We start from the raw sequence: 22,254 nt of genomic DNA, 5'->3' as shown, positions 1-22,254 counted from the left end.
GATTTTTTCAACGTTATTTTTTTATTTATATCATATGGTAAATGTATGATGAACTTAAATTCAATAGGCCTTGGCCTACGATATTAAGTTAAGTTAAAATAAAACCGATAAGTACCTAGTTATTCATCTGATAAAATAAGCAAGTTATTGTTGGTTCTCTGCGGAACTGTAACTTAGGCCTACCCAGTAGGTAAGATAGGTAGCCTACATTTTTATAAACTCACGAAAAAAAAGATCAAAGATAACTTACCGTAGCCTAACTTAGCCTAACTTATGTATTTAAAAATTTATCTCTTTAACAAATCATACACAAAAGATTCATGTTGATTTTTAGAAATGTTATCTTTGTTATTAGGCCTATTATATGCCTAAACTAAAAAGTAAGCTACACAGTATAAAGAGTCTCCTTAAAAAAAGATCTTAGGCATAATTTGTTCAATATTGAAATAAGTTAGGCCTTGGCCTACATGATAAATAGGTACGGTAAGTTGTATCGCCTAAAAGTGAACCGATTACAAAAAGTTATCGCATATAGGGTATATTAAGTTAAACAAAAATATTTCATCTGATAAATTATCGTAGGCTAGGTTCTCTGCGAAACTGTTCCCCTGAAGATGGGTAACTTTATCTAAGTAGACCTACTATAAGGACACAGATCTAGTAGGCTAGCTAAAGAAAAATTATAGGCTATATTACTTTTTTAGGTTTATTTAGGTAAGTTAGGGTTATATTAAAGGCCTACCTTTCTTAGTTTAAACTTTCTACCGTAGGCCTATATTCTTTGACGGTGAAAAACACATTAAACACAGATTGTTGTATGAACAAATAAACATAGTACTGTGACATCATTAGACACAGATTTTAACAAAACACTTGACAGGCCATAACTTACCTAGGCTAGGCAACACGGCCGTCTAGGCAATTAATGTCAACAGACACACTTTACACAAAACAACTTTACATGACACATCACTTCCTCGCTTCACCGCCTTCCTTCAAAAGTTTATACTGTTTAGGCTATATTTTGAAGTTAAGATTATCTACCTCAGCATTCTGATTGTCCGTCTCACCATTCTTCCACTGCCTTGGTACAATCGGTGAAGACCTGTGCCTGTGAGCCCAATTTTATGTCTGCTCGTACCGTACGTCTTGATCTTCACTTCTTGGCTATCTAAGCGTAGTCCTTTTGTTATGGGCCCTTAGCAGCATTATTATAAGTGGGCTAGCTCTTTGAAACAGTAGGTTCCCACTTATTGACCTACAGTAAGTTATTTACTGTTCAATACTTGATGAAGGGTCCATACGCTCAGTTGGCACATAGTCGACTGAGAGTTCAATATTAAACTCACTAAAATTTGTCATTTATTCAGACAAAATTCGGGAAAGCTCCTTCCTATTGCCTATTCTTGTGTCCATTGGCTGAGTTTCATCCGCTCTTCATCAGAACTGAGTCTACTTGTTCTAGGTTAACCTTAACTTAATGGATGAGGTTTGAGTTGAATCTAAAATACAGGTTGATTGCATTACTTACCTACGTAATTTAAATGGATAGGATTTTATTCACAAACTTTTAAAACCTACTTAGGTTGCCGTCTTATTATCAATAGCAGAATGCACTAAACCTTGAGGAGTATGTTCTAAGACTAAACTTAACTTTAAGGCAGCATTTCTGTCTGATTCTGTCTTAGTTTAGTTAGCGAGTGAACTGCAGACGACCGATGAAAAAAAGATATATTAAAAGAAAAAAAACCTTATTTGATAAAAAAGTCTTAGTACTTACGTTATATCATTATACCGTAATATGAAAGTACAGTAACTTATCTAAATATTTTGGGGCAACATTTGAATGACTGACTGAATAGATAAAGCCACCTATGAAATTTAATTTAGAACAACCAGAACGAAAATAACTAAAACCATTGAAATATTAATTGGGCAAACATAACACTTAACTTTTAGCAAGTTAGGAAACAATAGTAGACTTTCACCCACGGCATCGTTTACCGTCGCGTCGTACTTATTATATAGCACAGCTTACTGAAGAAACGTAGCCTGTAGAATAAACATGTAAATATTTATTTTTCAATCAATTGCAATACATTTTAGTAGATAATTTGTTAACTCTGCCAGTATTTTCGTAAATACATTATTATCCTAGACATTGTAGAGTTATAATGTGAATACGATATGACTTACTCTATGGATGAAAGAGTAGTCGTTCTCTTTGTCTCAAGTAAACGACAAAATTGTAGGTCGTAAAATGTAAACAAATAAAAAGAAGAAGAAGGTAGCTCATAATGTTAATCTTATGGGACAAAATTAAAAATGTTTTTTTAAGATTTTATAATAATTACGCAACAAATATTTTTGAACAACTAATGGTCGCAAGATAAAGTGGTATAGAATCTTTGTGCAACACATCAAGTTCATAACTTTAGTCATTCTCGAGATTTCGATCAACATAAAGATGCATTTCACACCAGTATGAGAATTCACTTCGTTCATTCAACAAGCAAATGGGAGGGGTTGATATGAGGGACCAAATGCTGCACGCATATCAGCTAGAAAGAAAAAGGGGCCTGAAATGGTATGTAAAAATCTTTTAACGCCTTCTGAATATTTCTGTATTGAATTCCTTTATAATCTGGAAATCTAATACCCAGAAAATTGACCACCTAGCCTTTTGATTAGATCTTATAAAGATGCTTTTTGAGACCCATGGCCCTGAAGTACCAAGACCTGTTTTTGGAAGACCTTCAATTGAGCCGAGACCTGCTAGACTTACAGAAAGGCACTTCATTTACCTGATACCACCTACAGGAAGTAAAGTAAATGCACAAAAGAGGTGCTGTGTATGTGCAAAACGGGGAGTAAGAAGAGACAGCAGATATTGGTGTCCCAAGTGTGAAGCAGGACTGTGTCTTGGAGCATGCTTCGAAGACTACCATACAAAAGTTAACTTCTAAGAGGTATGTAACTATTGTATCACATATAAACTTTTATTTCAATCATATATTTTTAAAGCCTATAATCTGCTCTTTATTTTGGTGAAAGAATTATAAACATACATGTATAAATAAGTTAATTATTGACGGTTTTATGTAAACATATGACGGTCCCACTAACAAAAACTAACTTCTAAGAGGTATATAAATAATGTATCACATTCAAACTTTTATTTCAATTATATATTTTTAAAGCCTATAATCTGTTCTTCCATTTGGTGGAAGAATTATAAAAATCCATTAATAAATAAGTTAATTATTGTAGGTTTTATGTAATCATGTAACGGTCCCAGTAAAAGCTTTGGAAAAGTGCCGCGGGAGGGGGTGGTCTGCCATCTAGAAAGTCACGTGTTGAAGGGTTAATATTTGTAAGTAAAAAAAAAAAACATTGAAGAATATACACATCATGTTGTCACAGTGGTAAATAAGATATGTTTACTGGTAACAGATTTAAGTCGGGAAACATTTGTAGAAAACACTAAAAAATAAGGCCAGGTCTAAAAAATGCTAAAATATTTTTACATTTAGCATTTATTATTTCAAAGCGCTATTAAATAGTGTGAGTAGGCTATTTCAATTAGTTATATAAGCATTTTGTCGGGTCTTTTAAACTCATCGAAAATTATGACTGTTATTAGGCCTACTGTAGTTTTAAAATAACTTCTGTATAATACCAGTACTTGACAATTGCTAGATTTCGAGCAACAGCTGGTACACTAGTATATAAGATTACTCTTCAAACAATGCTAAATGATCAAAATATGTATAATTTCACTCAATTTTTTGTAGTTAGATGAATTAGCGTAAGCCTTGAAAGTAACCGTCGATTTTGATGGGTTTCACCTAGTATATAAATTTTTGAGCTGCCCCCAAAAAAGCCCATTTTGGGTTCCCAGGCAATAATAACACCGATGACATACGGTATGGGAAATATTTTAATCATTGAATGATCAACCGTATTTGGTAACTAACGCAATTAATATCATTATTGTTTTTACACTTATTACTCTTCAAACAATGCTAAATGATCAAAATATGTATAATTTCACTCAATTTTTTTTTAGTTAGATGAGTTAGCGTAAGCCTTGAAAGTAACCGTCGATTTCGACGGGTTCCATCTAGTATTTAGAAATTTTGAGTTGCCCCCAAAAAACCCTATTATGGGTTCCCAGGCAAATTTGTCATATTACTTATTTTTTTACTTTCTTGTTACAATAATAATGAGTTTAGTTTCCCTGGTCCAACCCATTAAAAAGCTGAGGGGGGGGGGGGACTATTATCGGACACCTGGTATAACAATGCCATGTAAAAACTGAAAATTTATTTTGTTTTTCATTACTCCCACTTGCATGAATTTTTACTCTAGAGTTTTATAACAAACCCTTTTTCCCCAGGGAGAAGAGCCTCGTCCTGTTTCTGTCCCAAAGTTTAGGAAGGAAGTAAAATCTAAAAGTACAATTCCATCCATCTCTATTGACCATGTCTATTCCACGATTGTTATTCCTAACGAAAATGGAGGATTTGGTATGTAACCATCTACGAGTTTCTTTGAGTTTAGTAGTTTGAAATGTGCTCACCTTGGAACTCTCTTGGTATGCGATGCGTCGAGGGGCCTCTCCTAGGGGGACAGTCCTGATGTGAAGCTTCTGTATCTCGTCAATGGTGCCGATGGTGACAGTGCTGTCTGTGGCCAGGGCCAAACTGTCTGGATAAGACTCTGCATTCAATGAGCACATGTGGTTCACCTCTTTTAAATTCACATTCGAGAATACCAACTTGTGGTTGGAAGAGTATATCACGGTAGGTCTATCTGAGCAGGCGAAAACATTTGTTGTTGATAAGGACTTAAACGTCCTCAACACAGTTGGTTGAGTACCCAATGTTACCTGAAAGTATAGAAGACATTTCTAATAATTTAGAGGAATCATTAGAGCCGTTTTTTTTTTAGTATTGTGCCTAAAAATTACTTGTATTATAGTATAGATTTATAATTAATTATTGTTGGCTGTACCAAACTGAATTTGGGTCATTCCATGCCAAATCAAACACTTTGACCATAATGTTAGGACCTTGACCTCTCAGATTTTTTGTATGCAAGTTCTACTAACCAAGACTAGTAAAAATATAAATTACGCGACAATACTCGTTTATAGCCTTATTGTCTCGCCCACTACATTTTACACACGTGACCACTTTTTGTTTCTTACTTATCTTTCATCCGTCCCAAAATGGAATTCCTGAAATAGTTTGTTGGTATAATCTTCCCTCCCACACAAGGCGCAGTACTCAGTGCGCACTGTAGGTTGTCACGGCAACCGTATGTCGTCATAGCGACTAGCCAATCACGCACTCGCACTGCGTTGTAGATTACGATACGAATAGCTGTGTTAGAAAAACAACGCGATAAGTGGTAGTTTGTCTCTTTCGTATCTCCTCAAAATTACAATCGATAATCAGATAATCATTGCGCAACGTAGAATTGTGATGATTTTGTTTTCAATAACGACACATATTAAGTGTTTTTATATGGACACAGTTAGTCTTTGACATTGCCTAGCCATATGAATTATTTTACTTAAAAAAACCCACCCTTGAAAAAAGAAAATGACTTATTTGTATTTGGATTTGGTACCGACATTTTCTTGGATCCGCCCATCACTACTCAAAAACCATTCCACCTAGAGAGTTCAAATTTGTGGCATTCTTTTTAATTTAAAATGCCCTTTATTTTGATATGTCACATGCCTATGTTAAACAAATGTCAAAAATAAAGAAAAAATTCAAAAACGTTTTTTGAAATTTCCAAACTACGTCTCCTTGAATTTTTTTCATAAAAAAGTATGTGATTTGTACCTTAACTGACTACATGTACTGAAATTTTCAGAATGGGATACAAATGGGTTCTTATTTAAAAAAATATTTTGTCATAATTCGCACCCTCTACACATGACAATGGGGCCATTTCATGTTACAGCGTGGTCAGTTAAGGTACAAATCACATACTTTTTTATGAAAAAAAAATCAAGGGGACGTATTTTGGTAATTTCAAAAAACGTTTTTCAATTTTTTCCAAAATTTTTGACATTTGTTAACCCTCCGAGTGTCCATAGTTTAGGCCTTAATGTCCACCTATTTTTGGCCCCTTTGCAAGGTTTTATTAAAACGGATCTGAGAAGCTTAAAACAATGTTAATTCTAATGTTCTATATACCATTTTGTTTGGAAAATCATGGGCTTCAATATTATATATAAAACATAAGGAACATTTTTTCAAAAAAAAAAATTTTTAGGTAAAAAAAAAATATAATTTCGAAAATTTTCAAAAAAAAAATAAGTTCGCGCTCAATGAAATTGTATAAATTATAGGCCTATAAATATTTGAAAATAGCCACTTTGTTCTAAATTTAATGAGGATTACAAATATATAATCATATAGCGAGGTAAGTTATCAAATAAATAAGTTATGAGCGAAAAACGGATTTCAGTACATAGCGTTTAGCTAAGAATGCATAGCCTAACCATAGCTAGGAATCTGGCTGATAATTTACATCAATATCACTACCTACTTCTTCAGGATCATCAACCAGCACTTCAAAACCACTTAAATCTTCTTATAATGCACCACGTATATCACTACTTTTGATTTTTAACACTAAAACAATGATAAACGTAATAAAACACATCAGTCATCGGTCCGGGGGAACCTAGCTGTTTACAAATACACGCACGTCAGCTGTCTGCTACAATATTTTCGGAACTAAAATGAATAGCGCTTAGAGACAGACCTCTGGAGAAAGCTTAGAATATTACGGAAAGAACGATACCTAACTCGATCCAGTTCAATCCGATTCAGTCAGTCATAGAGCCTTCGCCGTAAACGATGTTTGTGCGTCTTAAAAGCGACGCGTGACCCTACACAAAGTGTGTTGTGCGTCGTTTTTATGACGCGTGACACTCGGAGGGTTAAACATCGGAATGTGACATATCAAGATAAAGGGCATTTCAAATTAAAAAGAATGCCACAAATTTGAACTCTCTAAGTGGAATAGTTTTTGAGTTATACAATATTAAGGATTTCAAAACGCGGCTCGAAAACATAGATTTTCGGATTTTTAAGGCTTTGTAACTCAAAAACCAAAAGTCAGAAAAATCTAAAAATTTATATTTTAACTAGACTTGGTTAGTAGAACCTTCATACAAAAAATCAAGCAAATCTAAGAAGTCAAGGTCCAGACCATTGGTTGATTTGGCATGGAATGGTAAGAAGGAAAATACTGTACCGAACCGTTGGCATTACTTTGGCCAGAACAGTACTGTACAGACTTTTTCGGTGCACTGCAGACCCCCACGTTATGCTTAGATCAACAGTTTGCATAAAAACAAGAAAACTGGAAAAAATAAACGATGCGTTGGAATGAGAAAAGTTAAACGAGATAAATGACCGTAGATCATTGTTATTTTCATAGTTTTACATACCTTCTTCTTATCAGTCAGTAACCCATTCTGTTTGTTGAGTGAAAAGTAGAACATTGACCCATCACCTAAGGCACACAATAGGTAATTGAGACCCTCAAAGCAGGTCATCAAGATAGAACGAGGTATGATCTCTCCTCCGAGAAACTCTCGATTTATCTCCTCCAAAGTGGGAATCTTGAGAATACGAGCAGAAATGTCAGTCCAGAGACCCACAGCAACAATATCTGCTTTGCTGCTGTCATTGTCGAGCGGAGAGATGTCAAGGCAGGCTACTTCATGTTCTAAGACAGTATGTCCCCTCTGTAATCAAAGTCAAAGTTAACACCCAAGTTTCTGTTGATAAATTATAATCAAACAAAGGTTTTATTTTCAAAGTAACATAAAGTGGCACCAACATAGTAAAAAATAAGTTTACCAACGATGGAGTCATGTGTGCAGATTAATCAGCTGAGTGATACATGTGGATAGGACAGGCTGTCAGGATTTGCCTGACCTGAACAACTGAAAAGTGTGGTTTTACAACTTTTTGTTATTCAATATTTCTGAACTCATGGTCGTTTGACAGAACATTAAAGTCGCTAAGGGTTCATGATTATTTTTCATAAAATCTTCTGCTTTATTTAATAGCTTTTTATTTAAAAAAATAGTGGATATCTCGGTAATAAGATATATTTGAAAGGAATGTAAGGCTCAATTTTCTTGTTATTTTGACCCATAAAACCTATTTTCTAACCTTTTCTTGTGTACTGTGTACCTGAACTAGTTGTTGCTGAAGGATCTCTAGGTAGAAGAGGTCAAACCCAGTAGCACAGAGGAGTTGGATGCTGTTGCAGGCAACTACACTAATGCTGCGGTCAGAGTCAGCCTTCCACTCACTGATCAGCTGTTTGGTGTCACAAGAGATAAGTCTAGCAGACACGGACGTCACTTGTACGATGCAGTTCTCTCCAACATTGGCACAGTAAAATGTCTGTTGGTCTGACAAGAAGCCTGAGATATCTGTCTCTTCCACTTCTTCTCCATTCAAGAGAAGCACACTGAACAGAAATTGGTAAATAGATACAAATTACTCAAAAATAGCTACAGCAACTAGATTAACTTGGAAAAGGCCTAGATAAGCTATAGTAGCTTTAGGTAGCTTAGTCCCCAGGAGATGTTAGATATTGTATATTTTCTGCGTGTACTATGCCCTACCCAGTGTTTTTCTACAAGCTTGCTACATTTCCTTTAACCTATTCTAAAAATCAAAATCCAATCCAAGAGGGCCTTACCTTAAACAAAACTAATGAAATAGGCCTAGTTACAAATTTATTGCCACGAATTAAACACACTAAGCAAACTTTTCGGTTTGATAACCTTAAAATTGTATTACCACATTATGAAAACGCTGCTAATCACACAATATTTTAAATTATGTTTGTAAACAACAGAGAAGTAAACATTGATGACGGCTTTGTACAACCTAAAATTACGTGGTATAATCTGTTATGATTAGAACGTTATTTCCACAGTATGATGAAAATAGTTATTCATCACACGGAGCAAAAGTGTCTTTTTGGTTCTTAATCATATTTCCAAGCTCGGCCTTGCTTGTAAAACATGATTGCTTACCAAAAAGAGCCACTTTCGCTTCTACGGTAGTGTTGAAAAACTACTATTTTAACCCTTACCACGCTGTAGACGAATATACTTGCCGAAATTCCCTTTATTCAAAACGATATGAATGACTATACTCGCCTTTTAATACAGAGTGCATTGGCTGCTCTTGGTAGTTCCCAGTTTTGCCGATAGCGTACAGCAGCTAATTGGGGGACATCTCTTGTGATCACAAATCACAATAACAAAGTTCTCCGCCTTTTGATTGTTCAAAATGGCGACACGCTACACTTGCCGGTCTCTGCTATGAGAGACGCCAGAAAGTGGATGTACTGACTTGTTTTATTTGCACTGAAGTGAATTTATCAACTGTAATTTTGATGTTAAATTTTAATTAAAATAAGTTATTATGCTTAATTGTATTTTACATAATTTCATTTCATTTCAAACAATCTTTATTCTTTTAATAGATATTTATAGTACATTGAACAGTGTCGAAAAGTGATTCTTTATTATAACTTAAAACTGTTTTATAACTTATTTCTACCATTTTTTACCAAAAAAGATGGTTATTTATACTATTACAATAGAGATTCTCAACAAAACATAACAATCATAAATAAATTAAGAAAGCAGTAAAATAATCTAAACATCCAAAAGCCCTTCAAGTCCCAGAAGGTTTTGAATTAAACTCTAGGTCAAGAAATTCTTGTGTTTTGATGTATAAGAAATTTGACTATGAAGATGGTTATTTTGTAATGTGTATGACATGTCCTATTTCTTTGTAAGAATATTTTTCATGTAAGATCAATGGAATAAAATATTCTTATTCTTATTCTTAATGTTGCTTCACGGTTGTTGTCAGTAGATGACTGGCAGTGCGGCAATTGCTCTGCTGTGTCTTTATTCTTAAACGTCATGAGCATACTTAATATTTAATTCTCATTTGAACATTTTCATTTCTCTGCAATAATAGATATAATATAAGAGTGTTTCTCAGAAAATAAATGATTATTCTTTTTTTGTCCCAACCCCGATCTTGGTCCGAACAAATCTCTGATCCGACCCGGTCTCTCGGGCCTTCCGCTGGCCCGAACCGACCCAAAAAATTTGAGGACCCGCAGACCCCTAACAAACAGTTTGGTACTTCAATGTTTAGAGTTTAGGCTATTAAAAAAAAAAAAAATTGGATGGTAATTTCCAATAAGCGGTAACATACCGAGTGTGACCCACAAATGAGAGGACCAGCATGTTGTCAAATTTGTTGTTGGCACCCACACTTAGGGCCCAGATTCCTTTGATGCCAGGCAAATCAATGGATGCATGCTCTTGGATACCGATGCCGTTCCGGATTATTCTTAGGGAACCCTCTTTGTATGCTCCTGAAAACAATTAATTTCAATCAACCTCTTTTAGCTAATGAATCTAAAGAACAGATTAACTTCTTGGGCTTAAAAATAAAAAAATATTATTAAACAAATCTAAAAAATATTCACAGTCTACAGTTTTTTTTCATTTATGGGCCAATTAAATTTGTTTAGATGAATGATACAATTGCAATAGGTAACAATATTCAAAAATAAATATAACACAAGATCATAACAATTGGTAGAGCAGCACAATTTGGAATTTTATAAGAAAAAAACTAGTTTTTTGGGGAAAAAAAATTTACACCACCCTCCAGAAATGTTAAAATTAGAGAACAATTTAAATTCAAATAAGTTTTTAATAGGGATGGGCCCATTCCAATTCTCGATACCAAACAAAAAACTCAGTGAATATTAAATAGGTTAAAATGTATGTCTTCTTGAAGTATCTTATTTTACTTATAGGCTAACCTAATCTATGTAACCTTAATAAATAGCAATGCAGTTATCTTATTGTATAAAGATTAATTAAAAATAACATGCCCCTTTATTTATAGGGCTAGCGAAAAGCACACACTCACATATATATGTGTTATTAAATGAATTTAAAACAGGTACTGGTGTCAAGTGCGGAATCGAGAATCAAACCAAAGTTCTGGAGCCGGAATCAGTATCGGAATCGACAAATTCTGGAATCGGCCCAACACTAGAACTTAAGTCAACATTTTACTCCATTCAAAAAATTGTTTAGAAGTGAAAATCACTTATTAACACAAAAACATCTCCATTGATTGTTCTATGTCCCTTTTAGCGAATTTCCTCTATAGGGAATAAGCTATTACCGTAGTACTCATAATAAGACTTGGACCCGGGACCGATTTATTTTTCGTTTTGAGGTACCTAGAGACCAAAAACACTATCCGTTCAAATTCATATATATATATGTGTCCGTTAGCACGATAACTCAAGAAAATATCATCCGGTTTTGATGGAATTTGGTAAAAATGTGTAAACCTACGTTTATTCAAACGAGTTTGCGAACCAGCATTATCGGACTATGGGAACAGGGGTTTATGGGGGGTTTATAGGGTAAAAATTGGTTTTTCCCATTTTTGACCCTACAAACTTAAAATTTAGCATTTTCTTTCCAAACCATTTTGTAGAGCTTAAAAAAACAAATAATTTAATATACTGAAGCGTTATTATGCGCCTAATAGTTACGGAGAAAATTCCAAAAAACTGTAAATTTAAAATTCGGAGAATAAGTAAACTGTGGTAGTTTGCTTGTTTATGATCATATTTTGATCGAATTTGGAAAATGCATTAATTTCATACTAAACTATAAACATTTGACAAAAAACACCTTTTTACCCTCCCTCTTGCAGCAAACCTAAGTATTTGTTAAACTAGTGTTTTTTTTTTTAATAGGGAATAAATGTGATATTTTTAAGGAGACATTTTAGTGTAAATCCAATGAGGCTAATTGGTTTTACCCAATTAAAAATTGTTAATTTGCATTGACATGTTTAATTCCATTTTATTCCATAGAAGACTTTTTTTTTTACAAAGATTTTTAGCTTACTTAATTTTTAATTTAAATTTGAATTCCATTGTAAAATTATAAAATAAAATTATAAAATATGTTTAGTAAATTAGTAATACTTTTTTGTTGTTTATTTAAGCACGGGAAATTTATGTATATTTTATATTTTACTTACGGCTTGTGTGTTGTTATGATTGCAATAATGTTATATTTCTGTTTAAATATTCAGTTAGAAATTTTTCACTTTTTAAAATTATTTTGTTGACAGTAAATCCTATAATATATTTTAAGCACTTTATTGAAAAAATCAATAGACCAATTTTATTATGACTAGATAACCTGTTGCTCGAAATTGAGCAAACCTGCAACTTGTAATAAAATAATAAAGAACAAAAAACATAAACAGCAAAACCTCAATCATAGAGTCGCTCTTAAGTAGTGTCTGTGTGTCTGTGTGTTTGTATGAGATAATCTCAAAAACTACTGAACCGACTGGGCTCAAATTGCACACAAATGAAGCTACAGCTCCGAGGATACATATAGAACTATTCCCACTTCGATATTGTCCTAGGGCTCTGCCCCGTGCGCTTTCAAAAATCTGAGGTGAGAGATATAAAAGTAAATATTGATTAATGGTATCCATGGTAACAAAGAACAACCCTACTTAAAGTTTAAAAATGTAAACAAGCAGAACTAACTACTGTGAAATGAATTTTGACTTCACAATTCCACACAGCTGGTTCTTAAAACATATTAAATACTGCACGAATATTAGAACAGAGAGGGTAAGGATTATAAATTTAAAATAATGAAGTCACTAGCCCGAATGTAAACATTATTTAACATCTAGGGACGTTCCGATACCGCTTTCGATAAGATACTTGGTATCGATATGGTATAGGAAGTGTGATATCGATACCATCTCAGTATCGGACCAAAAGTATCGGAAAAATAAACTGGACAATGAACACAGAACGAAAGCTTGAAAAACCAGGTTGCACTTTCATAAGCGGCACAAATGAAAGCGCTAGTAATTTATCAATAACCCAACCTAACATAACCGATAGCATACCTTCATTTGTGCCGCTTATGAAAGTACAGCCTAAAGGCAAATTAATAAATATAAAATAGGCGAATAAAAAATTACAAAGGTGTTATTTATTTAAACCAATGTAAACACATTTTTCAAACACAAAATAAATGGTTCCAAAATCAATGATTGTCAAATGTTTATTTAAACCATTGTTCATCCTTAACACTGGCCAAAAAAACAATTTTGTCCAAAAACTTTGGTGACAAGTGGTTTCTCAGTTGATTGACGGTAGCCCCCGCTTTAGAGAACAACCGTTTACATGGTACTGAAGTTCCCATTTGCAGTAAATGTTTTCTTGCTTGCATGTATAGGTTAGGAAATACAGTCCTCATGTCCTCCCACTCTTGAAGTGGATCTGATTTTAGCGAACTAACTGGGTTTGATAGGTACAAGGTTATTTCTGATGAATCGGTCTGTTTATTCTTCTTGTTCTTCCCCTGAGCAAGTTCTTTATGTGTTTGCCAGAAGTCAAACTTGGGCCCATTTGAAGATTTGTCTTCTGTCTCGGATTCTCCAGACGATGATACATTGTCACTGTCAGCTTTACACACAGCTTTAAGTTTAGAAATTGCGTTTCCGCATGCTGTACGATTTCTAAAGTGTATGTTTTTGAAACGTGGATCAAGGAGTGTACTTAATGCCAATCGAGAGTTTTGTTCAAAGGACCCAAATCTTTTTAACATTTCTGCATCTAGAGCTTTTTTGGCGGCATTTATTGAGTTGGAGCTATTAGTGGTGTCAAAGTTTTCCAAGTGGGCTGATAAACAGTTAACCATGGGAATTATCTTTGAAATCAACACATATTTTTCTCCTGATATTTCTTTGGTGGCGAATTCAAATGGCTTCAAAAGTTTTTCAAGTTGGCGTAGGTCTGAGATATCTAAACCGCTTACCATTTCTGGGCCAGAACTGTCATTTACGAGTATTTGGCTTACAACTGTCACAAATTCTAAAAATCTTTCTATCATATAGAACGTACTGTTCCATCGAACTGTTCTATAAAACACTGTAAAGCTGTGTAAATAAACTTAAATGAATTATAGAATTTCAAATTAGCCACGTCAACAGTTTTCTCTTTCTTGAAAATCACAATTCACAACATTTATTTTCAAAAGTTGGTTGCTTGAATTAAGTACACTAGCAGCCGAAATCTTCACACAACACTTTAGCTCAGCAGGACTGATGTCAAACGTTTGGACTTGTTTACCTGAGGTTATGTTTTATGTTGTTTCCTGGTTCTCACAAGACAAGGAGTTCTATCTCAAGTTTATTTTCACATTGTATTTCCTTACGTTTTTGGAACGGATTATTGGCCTTAAGTGGCATTCTGTGGGTTTGCCAAGTTTAGAAAACATCACTAATGCACTAAGCTGGGCTCTAGCTCACGATTAGATGTTGGGCAATTAGGCTTTATTTTATTATAACTCTGTAAAAGGTGTGTATTCCTGAATTTATAAATTTCATTCTACACTTATTCACTGCCAAACATAATTCAGTGGAACCTTGATGAACCGAGAATTACACTAGCCTACATAACTTCATTACCCCAAGTAAAATACCAAGATAATTTTTAAAATTGTATTTGAATCGTATAATCTTAGTTTGTTAAAAATGGATTGTATGTTCAACAATTGCAGTCCTTATTGTTATGCAGGATGGTCCCAAATTATTGTTTTTGGTTTTGAAACCTCACAGTTCATTTGACAAAATTAAAAGTTGAAGCAGCCCAAGGTCAAGTCACGCTTGTGCAGTAGTTTTTTTACAAGCTTTCTCCAGACCACTGGGGAGGGTCGGGTCTGATAAGCCGTCTATTGTTCACCCTCAAGGCGGTTCAACCCTCAATAGTGCCGCTCGGCTGCACTCAGTGGGGAACCCAATACCACAAATCAATCTTTTAAATGAATAAAAAAAATATTTGGTAATAATTGTTTTATTGATATTCACCTTGAAATTTCAAAAAGTTTTGTGTAAAATTTGACAAAAATCGGCCATTTTGACCGATTATTAATACAGTACCAATAAAGTACATTGGTAATTAAATAATAGGTAAAAATTAACCGATTTTCGTCAAGTTTTACCCCCTGCTGTGTGCTGTCACAAAAGCTGATAACGACATGGGTGATTGTGATTAGTAACCATGGCAACTTGTTGAATGCGTGATGAAGGGAAACCCAAGAAATAGAAGAACAAAGAGAAAGAATAATGACGTTGTTATCTTTATACCATTTTTACAATTTCTGTTATTGTTATCTTTATGTAAGATTTTATGATTTTGTTTTATAGGTTTATAAAATAATTCTTTTTAACTACGGGAATATCAATTTATAATTTATCAACGTGCTTCTCTTCTGAAACAGCAATACCGGATGCATAATAAAGGTCAATGACCTAAAATATCATGATTGTGCAATATTGTATTTTGATGTTGAAATTCAAATCATGACAAAAGTTTGTATATTTCCCTGGTCCCTATCATTTAATATACACAATCAATCAATGATAATGATGATCAATGACAATTAATGATCAATCAATGCTAAATAATCGTGGTTAGTTCTAACTTTATTTTTGATTATTCTACACAATAAGACAACAATCCAAAGTCATACCTGGCAATGAATACCCGAAAAACAACGTATCTTGTCCTGTGATTGGAATACCAATCGCCAGTCCTTTAGGTTTTTGGAAGTAGTGCAAGTCTATATATAGCTTCAAGGTCGTACGCACCCCTTCCCCCCTCCCATCCTACTGGACTCATGTTGCTACCCAGGGCTTGCTAACCGAGGTCATTGCCCCACCCCTCCCACCCTTCTATTGTGTTGCCTTTCTATTGTTTCTCTTCTGACTTTTTTTTTGGGAAACAAAAATCTATTGTTTACGTAACAGCACAGTAGTAGGCTATATTTTTCTACTTTGAAACAGTACTGTAAAAAAACTTTTACGCAGCGCCCCTAGTATCAGGAGACAAGCACGAGTTGACTTTCATTTGACCAAGGTAGTTCTTTCCTGCTTTATGTCTGTTCGTTCCAGATAAATCTAATCGTTAAGCAAAACAGCCGATAACGACTAAACTAGATAGATATCGGTATTGCATCATACAGCTTCTTTGTAGTTTGCTGTTAGGTTGTTGGAAACGTATTGCTGTAATTTTGTCCTGGGAAACTAATGATGGTTATGAAGATTTAGTTTTCTGTCCAAAACGTCAAAATATGTTGTCTATCCAAAAAAGTCGGATATATAACGGATAGTGTCGGATATCAAATTTGGGCTCGGTTCGGATATCGGAATCCGACCTGATTTTTCGAATATCCGCACACCTCTAGCTATTTATCATCAATTTATAGTCAAACAAATTTGCTTGCAACCTCAGGGTAACTGTCGACTTTGACGGGTTTCACCTAATAAATCTTTAAAAAATCAAACTTTCATAATTATTTGCAAATCTACACGGATTAGGCTTTCCAATGATCTATTAATTAATAAAATCGGTTCATTAGAACTGTAGATTTAATTGTACAAAGTTTAACAACAACATCTTTAATTCAGTATTTTCTCACCATTATAAATTGGGAGGTTGCTAAACATTTTTGCAAATAACATTGAAATGGTGAGGAAATTGACCAAAGTGGAGGGTGATATTCTGATAGAAAATAAAATTTCCTACAAATTACTATTATATATTTCTTTAAAATACTCAATAAATACAGCCTAAAAATGGCTATAAATATAAACTTGGAAATATTAACTTGGAAAAAAGGTATTTTAAATGTATTATTGTTTATTTTTATTTTTTCACCTCATATATGTAATAAAGTCAAACTTTCAAAATTATTTGCAAATCTACACAAATTAGGCTTTCCAACGACCCATTAAGTAACAAAATCGGTCCAGTAGAAGTCTAGATTTAGTTGTACAAAGTTTAACAAAAATATATCTAATTCAGTATTTTCTCACTACTATAAATTTGGAGGTCACTTAGCTTATTGCCAATAACTTTTAAATGGAGGGAAAATCAACCAAAGTGGATGGTGATATTCTGAAAGAGAATAAAATTTACTACAAATAACTACTATGCATTACTTGAAAGTACTTAATAAAGGCAGCCAAAAGCTGGCTACAAATAGAAACTTGAAAACAGAAACTTGAAAAAGCAGTTTTTAATGTATTTTTGTTATTTTTACTTTTTCACCACAAACATTAAAAAAATCACACTTTCATAATTATTTGCAAATCTACATGAATTAGGCTTTTCAATGACCCATTAATCAACAAAATCGGTCTAGTAGAACTCTAGATTTAGTTTTACAAAGTTTAACAAAAATATCCCTAACTCAGTATTTTATCATTACTAAAATTCAGAGGTTGCTTAGCCTTTTTGCAAATAACTTTTAAATGGTGAGGAAATCGACCAAGTGGAAGATGACTGGATGGGACGAAATACCCATAAGCTTAGTAAAAGAATGTAAAGATTATATTGCTACGCCAATCTGTAAAATAGTTAATCAATCTCTATCCACAGGGGAGTTTCCAACAAAGCTTAAGATTTCTATAGTAAGACCAATTTTTAAAAAAGGTGACCCAAAATTGATAGAAAATCATCGTCCTGTCTCACTCCTACCAGTTTTTTCAAAGATATTTGAAAAAGTGGTAAATAAACAGTTACAAGAGTACCTAGAAAAAAATGAACTAATAATCAAAAGTCAGCATGGTTTTAGAAAATCCCATTCGACAAACTCAGCACTAATTTCTCTGAATGACAACATTTACAGAGCATGGGACAGGTCACAGACTACTGCCGCAGTTTGCTGTGACCTGTCAAAAGCATTTGATTGCGTAGACCATGAGCTACTTTTAAAGAAACTAGATGTGTACGGAATAAAAGGTTTGAGTTGGAGATGGTTTAAATCCTACCTTACTGAGAGGAAACAGAAAACTTGTTTAGTTGTAGATGACATGAGGTGTGAATCTAAATATGATGTTGTTAATTCAGGAGTCCCCCAAGGATCAATTTTAGGCCCAACCTTGTTTTTGATATATGCAAATGACCTTCCCAAAAATACAAATGTTGAAATAGTAATGTTTGCAGATGACACTACAGCTGTAATAAATAAAATGTGCTTAGAGGAGTTGAAAACTACATCAGAAACTACTATAAAAGAACTAGAGCATTGGTTTAGAATAAATGGGCTTTCGCTAAATGCTGCCAAAACCAATATAATACATTTTAGAAATTCTCAAAATAGAGAGGGTGTACTAAGGCTAGCAATAGGAACCGATTATATAGAAAGCCAGAGATCTGTAAAATTATTAGGTGTGGTCTGTGATGAAAATCTTAAATGGCAAGAACACATAATGCAGTTAGGTAAGAGATTAAATTCAATATGCTTCAACATGAGTTGCCTTACCCACTGTACCAGTATGAAGACAAAATTAACTTTATACTATGGCTATTTATATCCATTAGTAAAATATGGAATAATGTTATGGGGCTCATCAGAATTAGTAAGAATTATTTTAAAAGCACAGAAAAAAATTCTAAGAATTATGACACTAAAAAAACACAGAACCTCATGTAAAGGTATTTTTAAAAGTTTTAAATTAATGACAGTACCAAGTATATACATCCACGAGGTACTTTGTCACGTCAGAAACAATTTAATGTGGTACTCTCAAGAAAAAACTAGTCACAGTTATAGTACAAGAAACAAAAACTTACTTGTGTACCCTCATCATTCCACAACAACTTTAGAGAAAAGCATTTACTATATGGGAATGAAACTTTATAATAAATTGCTTAACCCTATGAAAAGTTACACCCTCAACCCAACACAATTTTCAGAGAAGGTGAAAAGCTTGTTGATTAGAAAGGCCTATTACAAAGTTAACGACTTTTTGAATGATTCTGAAATGTGATATGTCTTGGATGCCTACTTACCATAGCTTTGACTGAAAAAAAAAAACTGCTTTAAAACCTTGTTGATACTGAAATGTTTTATATTGTTTATTTAAATTAAGACCATGTTAAATAGTTGTAAGCTTAGTTTTATCCTCTGTTATAGTTACTGTTGAATTTTCCCTTTGGTATATTAAACTGTTGAATTTTATTAGTATTTATAAACATAGTATATTTTTGTTAACGATTTTCAAATGTATTTAAACCTAGAAGGAAAGAAACAACTTCTATAAGGACAATTTTATTTATGACGAAGCACCTGTACATACATCCTGTAATATTCTGTACGTTTTGTGCCAATAAAAAAAAAAAAAGATATTCTGAAAGAGAATACAATTTCCTACATATTGATACCATGCACTTCTTGGAAATACTCAAAAAAGGCAGCCAAAAGTCGCAACCAAATAAAAAGTGTGAAAAACTCCGTTTTCAATGCATTTCTTATGGAAAGCATGTTTTTTCACCATAAATCATCACAAATACAAACTTTCATAATTATTTGCAAATCTACATGAATTAAGCTTTCCAACGACCCATTAATTAATAAAATCGGTCCAGTAGAACTCTAGATTTAGTTGTACAAAGATTTTTAAAACTGAATTATATATCAAGTAGATGAGTACAAAGCATTTTAAATTGTAAGGTTCATAAAATGTTTTAGGGCAATGTGCCCAATTTGTAACCAAACACTACAACAACAACATACTAATAATACTACTCTGTAAACTTTCAAAACTAACCTGAACAAGTGACGAGCTGTCCCTGACCCTGTCTCTCCAGGTCTACTACGACCATGTCTACGATGGGAGCGAGGTTTGTAAAGGTCTCCATTACACTCACATAAGAACCGTTTTCATCTGGTTTTTTGTTTAGTTTAATGAGCTGTGAATCACCTAGTCGAGAGCCAATGAACAAAACTCCATTGTCAAGGTAGGTTATTGATTCAGGAATACTGATTTCACCTAGAATAATAATGCCATATGAATTAGAATTCTACCTCTACATATAAATTATAAAACCACAATAGATTCAAATTCAAATATATTTATTCAAGATATTACATGCATGGCCTCGCCAAGTTTACAAAACTTGTTGGCGAGGACCAAAAGATTAATAAAATGACAAACAAAGTTCCGGTTTACAGATTTTTTTCTTTACTTTTTTTCTAAGTACAAAAATTATCATACTAGTTCTAAGCAGTTTGTGGCAGGCACTTATTTGTAACAAGAGTATTTCGGCAGCAAAACTTAATTCTAAAAGCATTAAAAAGAAGTGTAACAATAAACAATAACAACAAAATATAAAAATGTAGGAACAAAACTCCTGTAACCAACGGCATTCTACTTGGCTGAGTAGTATTTGCGCTGAGTGGTATTTGCGCTGCGTGGCACCAGCGCTGCGCCAGCTAATTAAATGAGGGATAGCAGTTTTGACAGGTTAACAATGGCGGAACCAATCAACTGCATTAATAGGATTATTGAGGACTTATGTTCCTACTACATTTTACTTTAAGCGTTAAGTGGTTGCATGCAAAGTCACCTCATCTATGGGTGCACTTACTACTTCACGCGGCGGAGTTTGATGAGTTCAATGATGCAGAAGTGACAAGGGTCATATTACTTACACTTGACTGAGTTGCTTGTAAATATTGTCGTTTTTCATACTCCTAATTAATTTGTACTAGTAGTGCACTATTGCACATAAATAATACCCTCGCCGCAGCAAACCTGCCGTCTAAGCAAATTTCCATTTGCCTGAATTGATTTTCAATAAATCTATTTCTATAACATTAGGTTTAACGAGTACCTAGGTTTGCTGCTACAAGGAAACTAAAAAAGTGTGTTTTTAAGTAAAATAATTATAGTTTAGTATAGAATCAATAAATTTGCCAAGTTTGATCAAAATATATCCATAAACCAGCAAACTACAACATTGTACAATATTTTCCATAAGAATAACATGCGAATTTAAAATTTAAAACTTTTTGAGTTTTCTCCGTAACCAATAACTGTACAAAAACACTTTGATATACTTAATTATTTGTTTTTTTAAGCTCTTTAAAAAGGTCTGTAGAGAAATTGAAAAAATTTTTGTTTTGAGTGTAAAAAATTAGAAATACCGGTTATTTATTTATTCATGCAACAAAACATTATAACATAAACCAAATACATTTAATATAAAGCTACAAAAGCCTCAGTTGGCTTGTCCGTAGCTATAGATAAGAGTCCAGTTTAAAAGTCCATTCACAAAATTCCAGTCAGTTTTATATCTGGTACAAGCTATTCTCCCAATCTATTGTACTAAGTAGATAAATATCCACATTTCATTACCATTTCTTACATTGTTTTAACAATAATATGAAAACTAATAATATAACAACAGTTTTAATACAAGTAAATATATATTTGAAAAACCAATTTACTACAGGTAAGTAACAATCCCATGTTTTACTTAAACTATTTAAACAATATTTAACAATAACAACGCACAGAAGTATTAACAAAGATAAATTCTAAAAACTTAAACAATTAGAGGCGGCTTGGGAGCTCGCGTCTTAAGTTTAAATGGTCGTAGATCAAGTATAGTCGCGACTAAGTTGCAGCGTGGCTAGATGGACAGGGAATCTCTTCCTTAAATTCAATCCAGGTCCACAGTACTGATAGCCGGTTATGTGAAATTCTACAGGTAAAATACCCTGTGTCTGTGTACAAGATTTTCTGTGTACATAAAGGGTGAATAAAAAGTCAAGACTCCCCCATCTAATATGTTAGAACACAGTATAGTCTTCTTGTACACAGACACAGGGTATTTTACCTGTAGAACTTCACATACCCGGCTATCAGTACTGTGGACCTGGAACGAATTTAAGTAAGAGATTAACAAGAGGTGATCCAGGCATAAATAAATTGGATGCTGCATGCACAAAGCACGATAAAGCATACTCAAGATCGAACTATAGTAAAATATACACAGATACCCTTTTGGTGGTCGTGCAAACTTATCTTCATTTTAAGATTTTGAAAAGTTTTTTAAGATTTTGAAAAGTTTTAGTGTCCCCAAAAAATGAACGACTATGGGCTCAACTGGAGATTACTCTATATATAAGATATATTAACCTTTAAACATTACCAATTTAATTTTAAACAGTATGATTTAAATTGGCATTCTATTAGTTACGTTTTTTAACCCGCCCTTATGACAATGTGTATCTGGATCAGGATC

General features: G+C 33.5%; 1 protein-coding gene across 1 annotated transcript in view; it reads right to left on the bottom strand.

Moving 5' to 3' along the window:
• Positions 1-22,254, bottom strand: part of LOC128985557 (DNA damage-binding protein 1) — a 154,199-nt gene that overhangs the window by 45,526 nt on the left and 86,419 nt on the right. The window contains exons 7-11 of the mRNA XM_054405159.1: positions 19,773-19,994; positions 10,296-10,458; positions 8,235-8,517; positions 7,481-7,780; positions 4,583-4,891 (exon numbers count right to left, since the gene is read on the bottom strand). Coding sequence (XP_054261134.1) covers positions 4,583-4,891; positions 7,481-7,780; positions 8,235-8,517; positions 10,296-10,458; positions 19,773-19,994 — 1,277 coding nt within the window. The remainder of the gene's footprint in view (positions 1-4,582; positions 4,892-7,480; positions 7,781-8,234; positions 8,518-10,295; positions 10,459-19,772; positions 19,995-22,254) is intronic.

Source organism: Macrosteles quadrilineatus, unplaced genomic scaffold (assembly GCF_028750875.1).
Source record: "Macrosteles quadrilineatus isolate MER2022 unplaced genomic scaffold, UCM_ALF_1.0 Scaffold_1__1_contigs__length_201487025, whole genome shotgun sequence".
NCBI lineage: Eukaryota > Metazoa > Arthropoda > Insecta > Hemiptera > Cicadellidae > Macrosteles > Macrosteles quadrilineatus.
The sequence above is the reverse complement of the archived record's forward strand: the minus strand, read 5'-3'. Positions and strand labels throughout refer to the sequence as shown.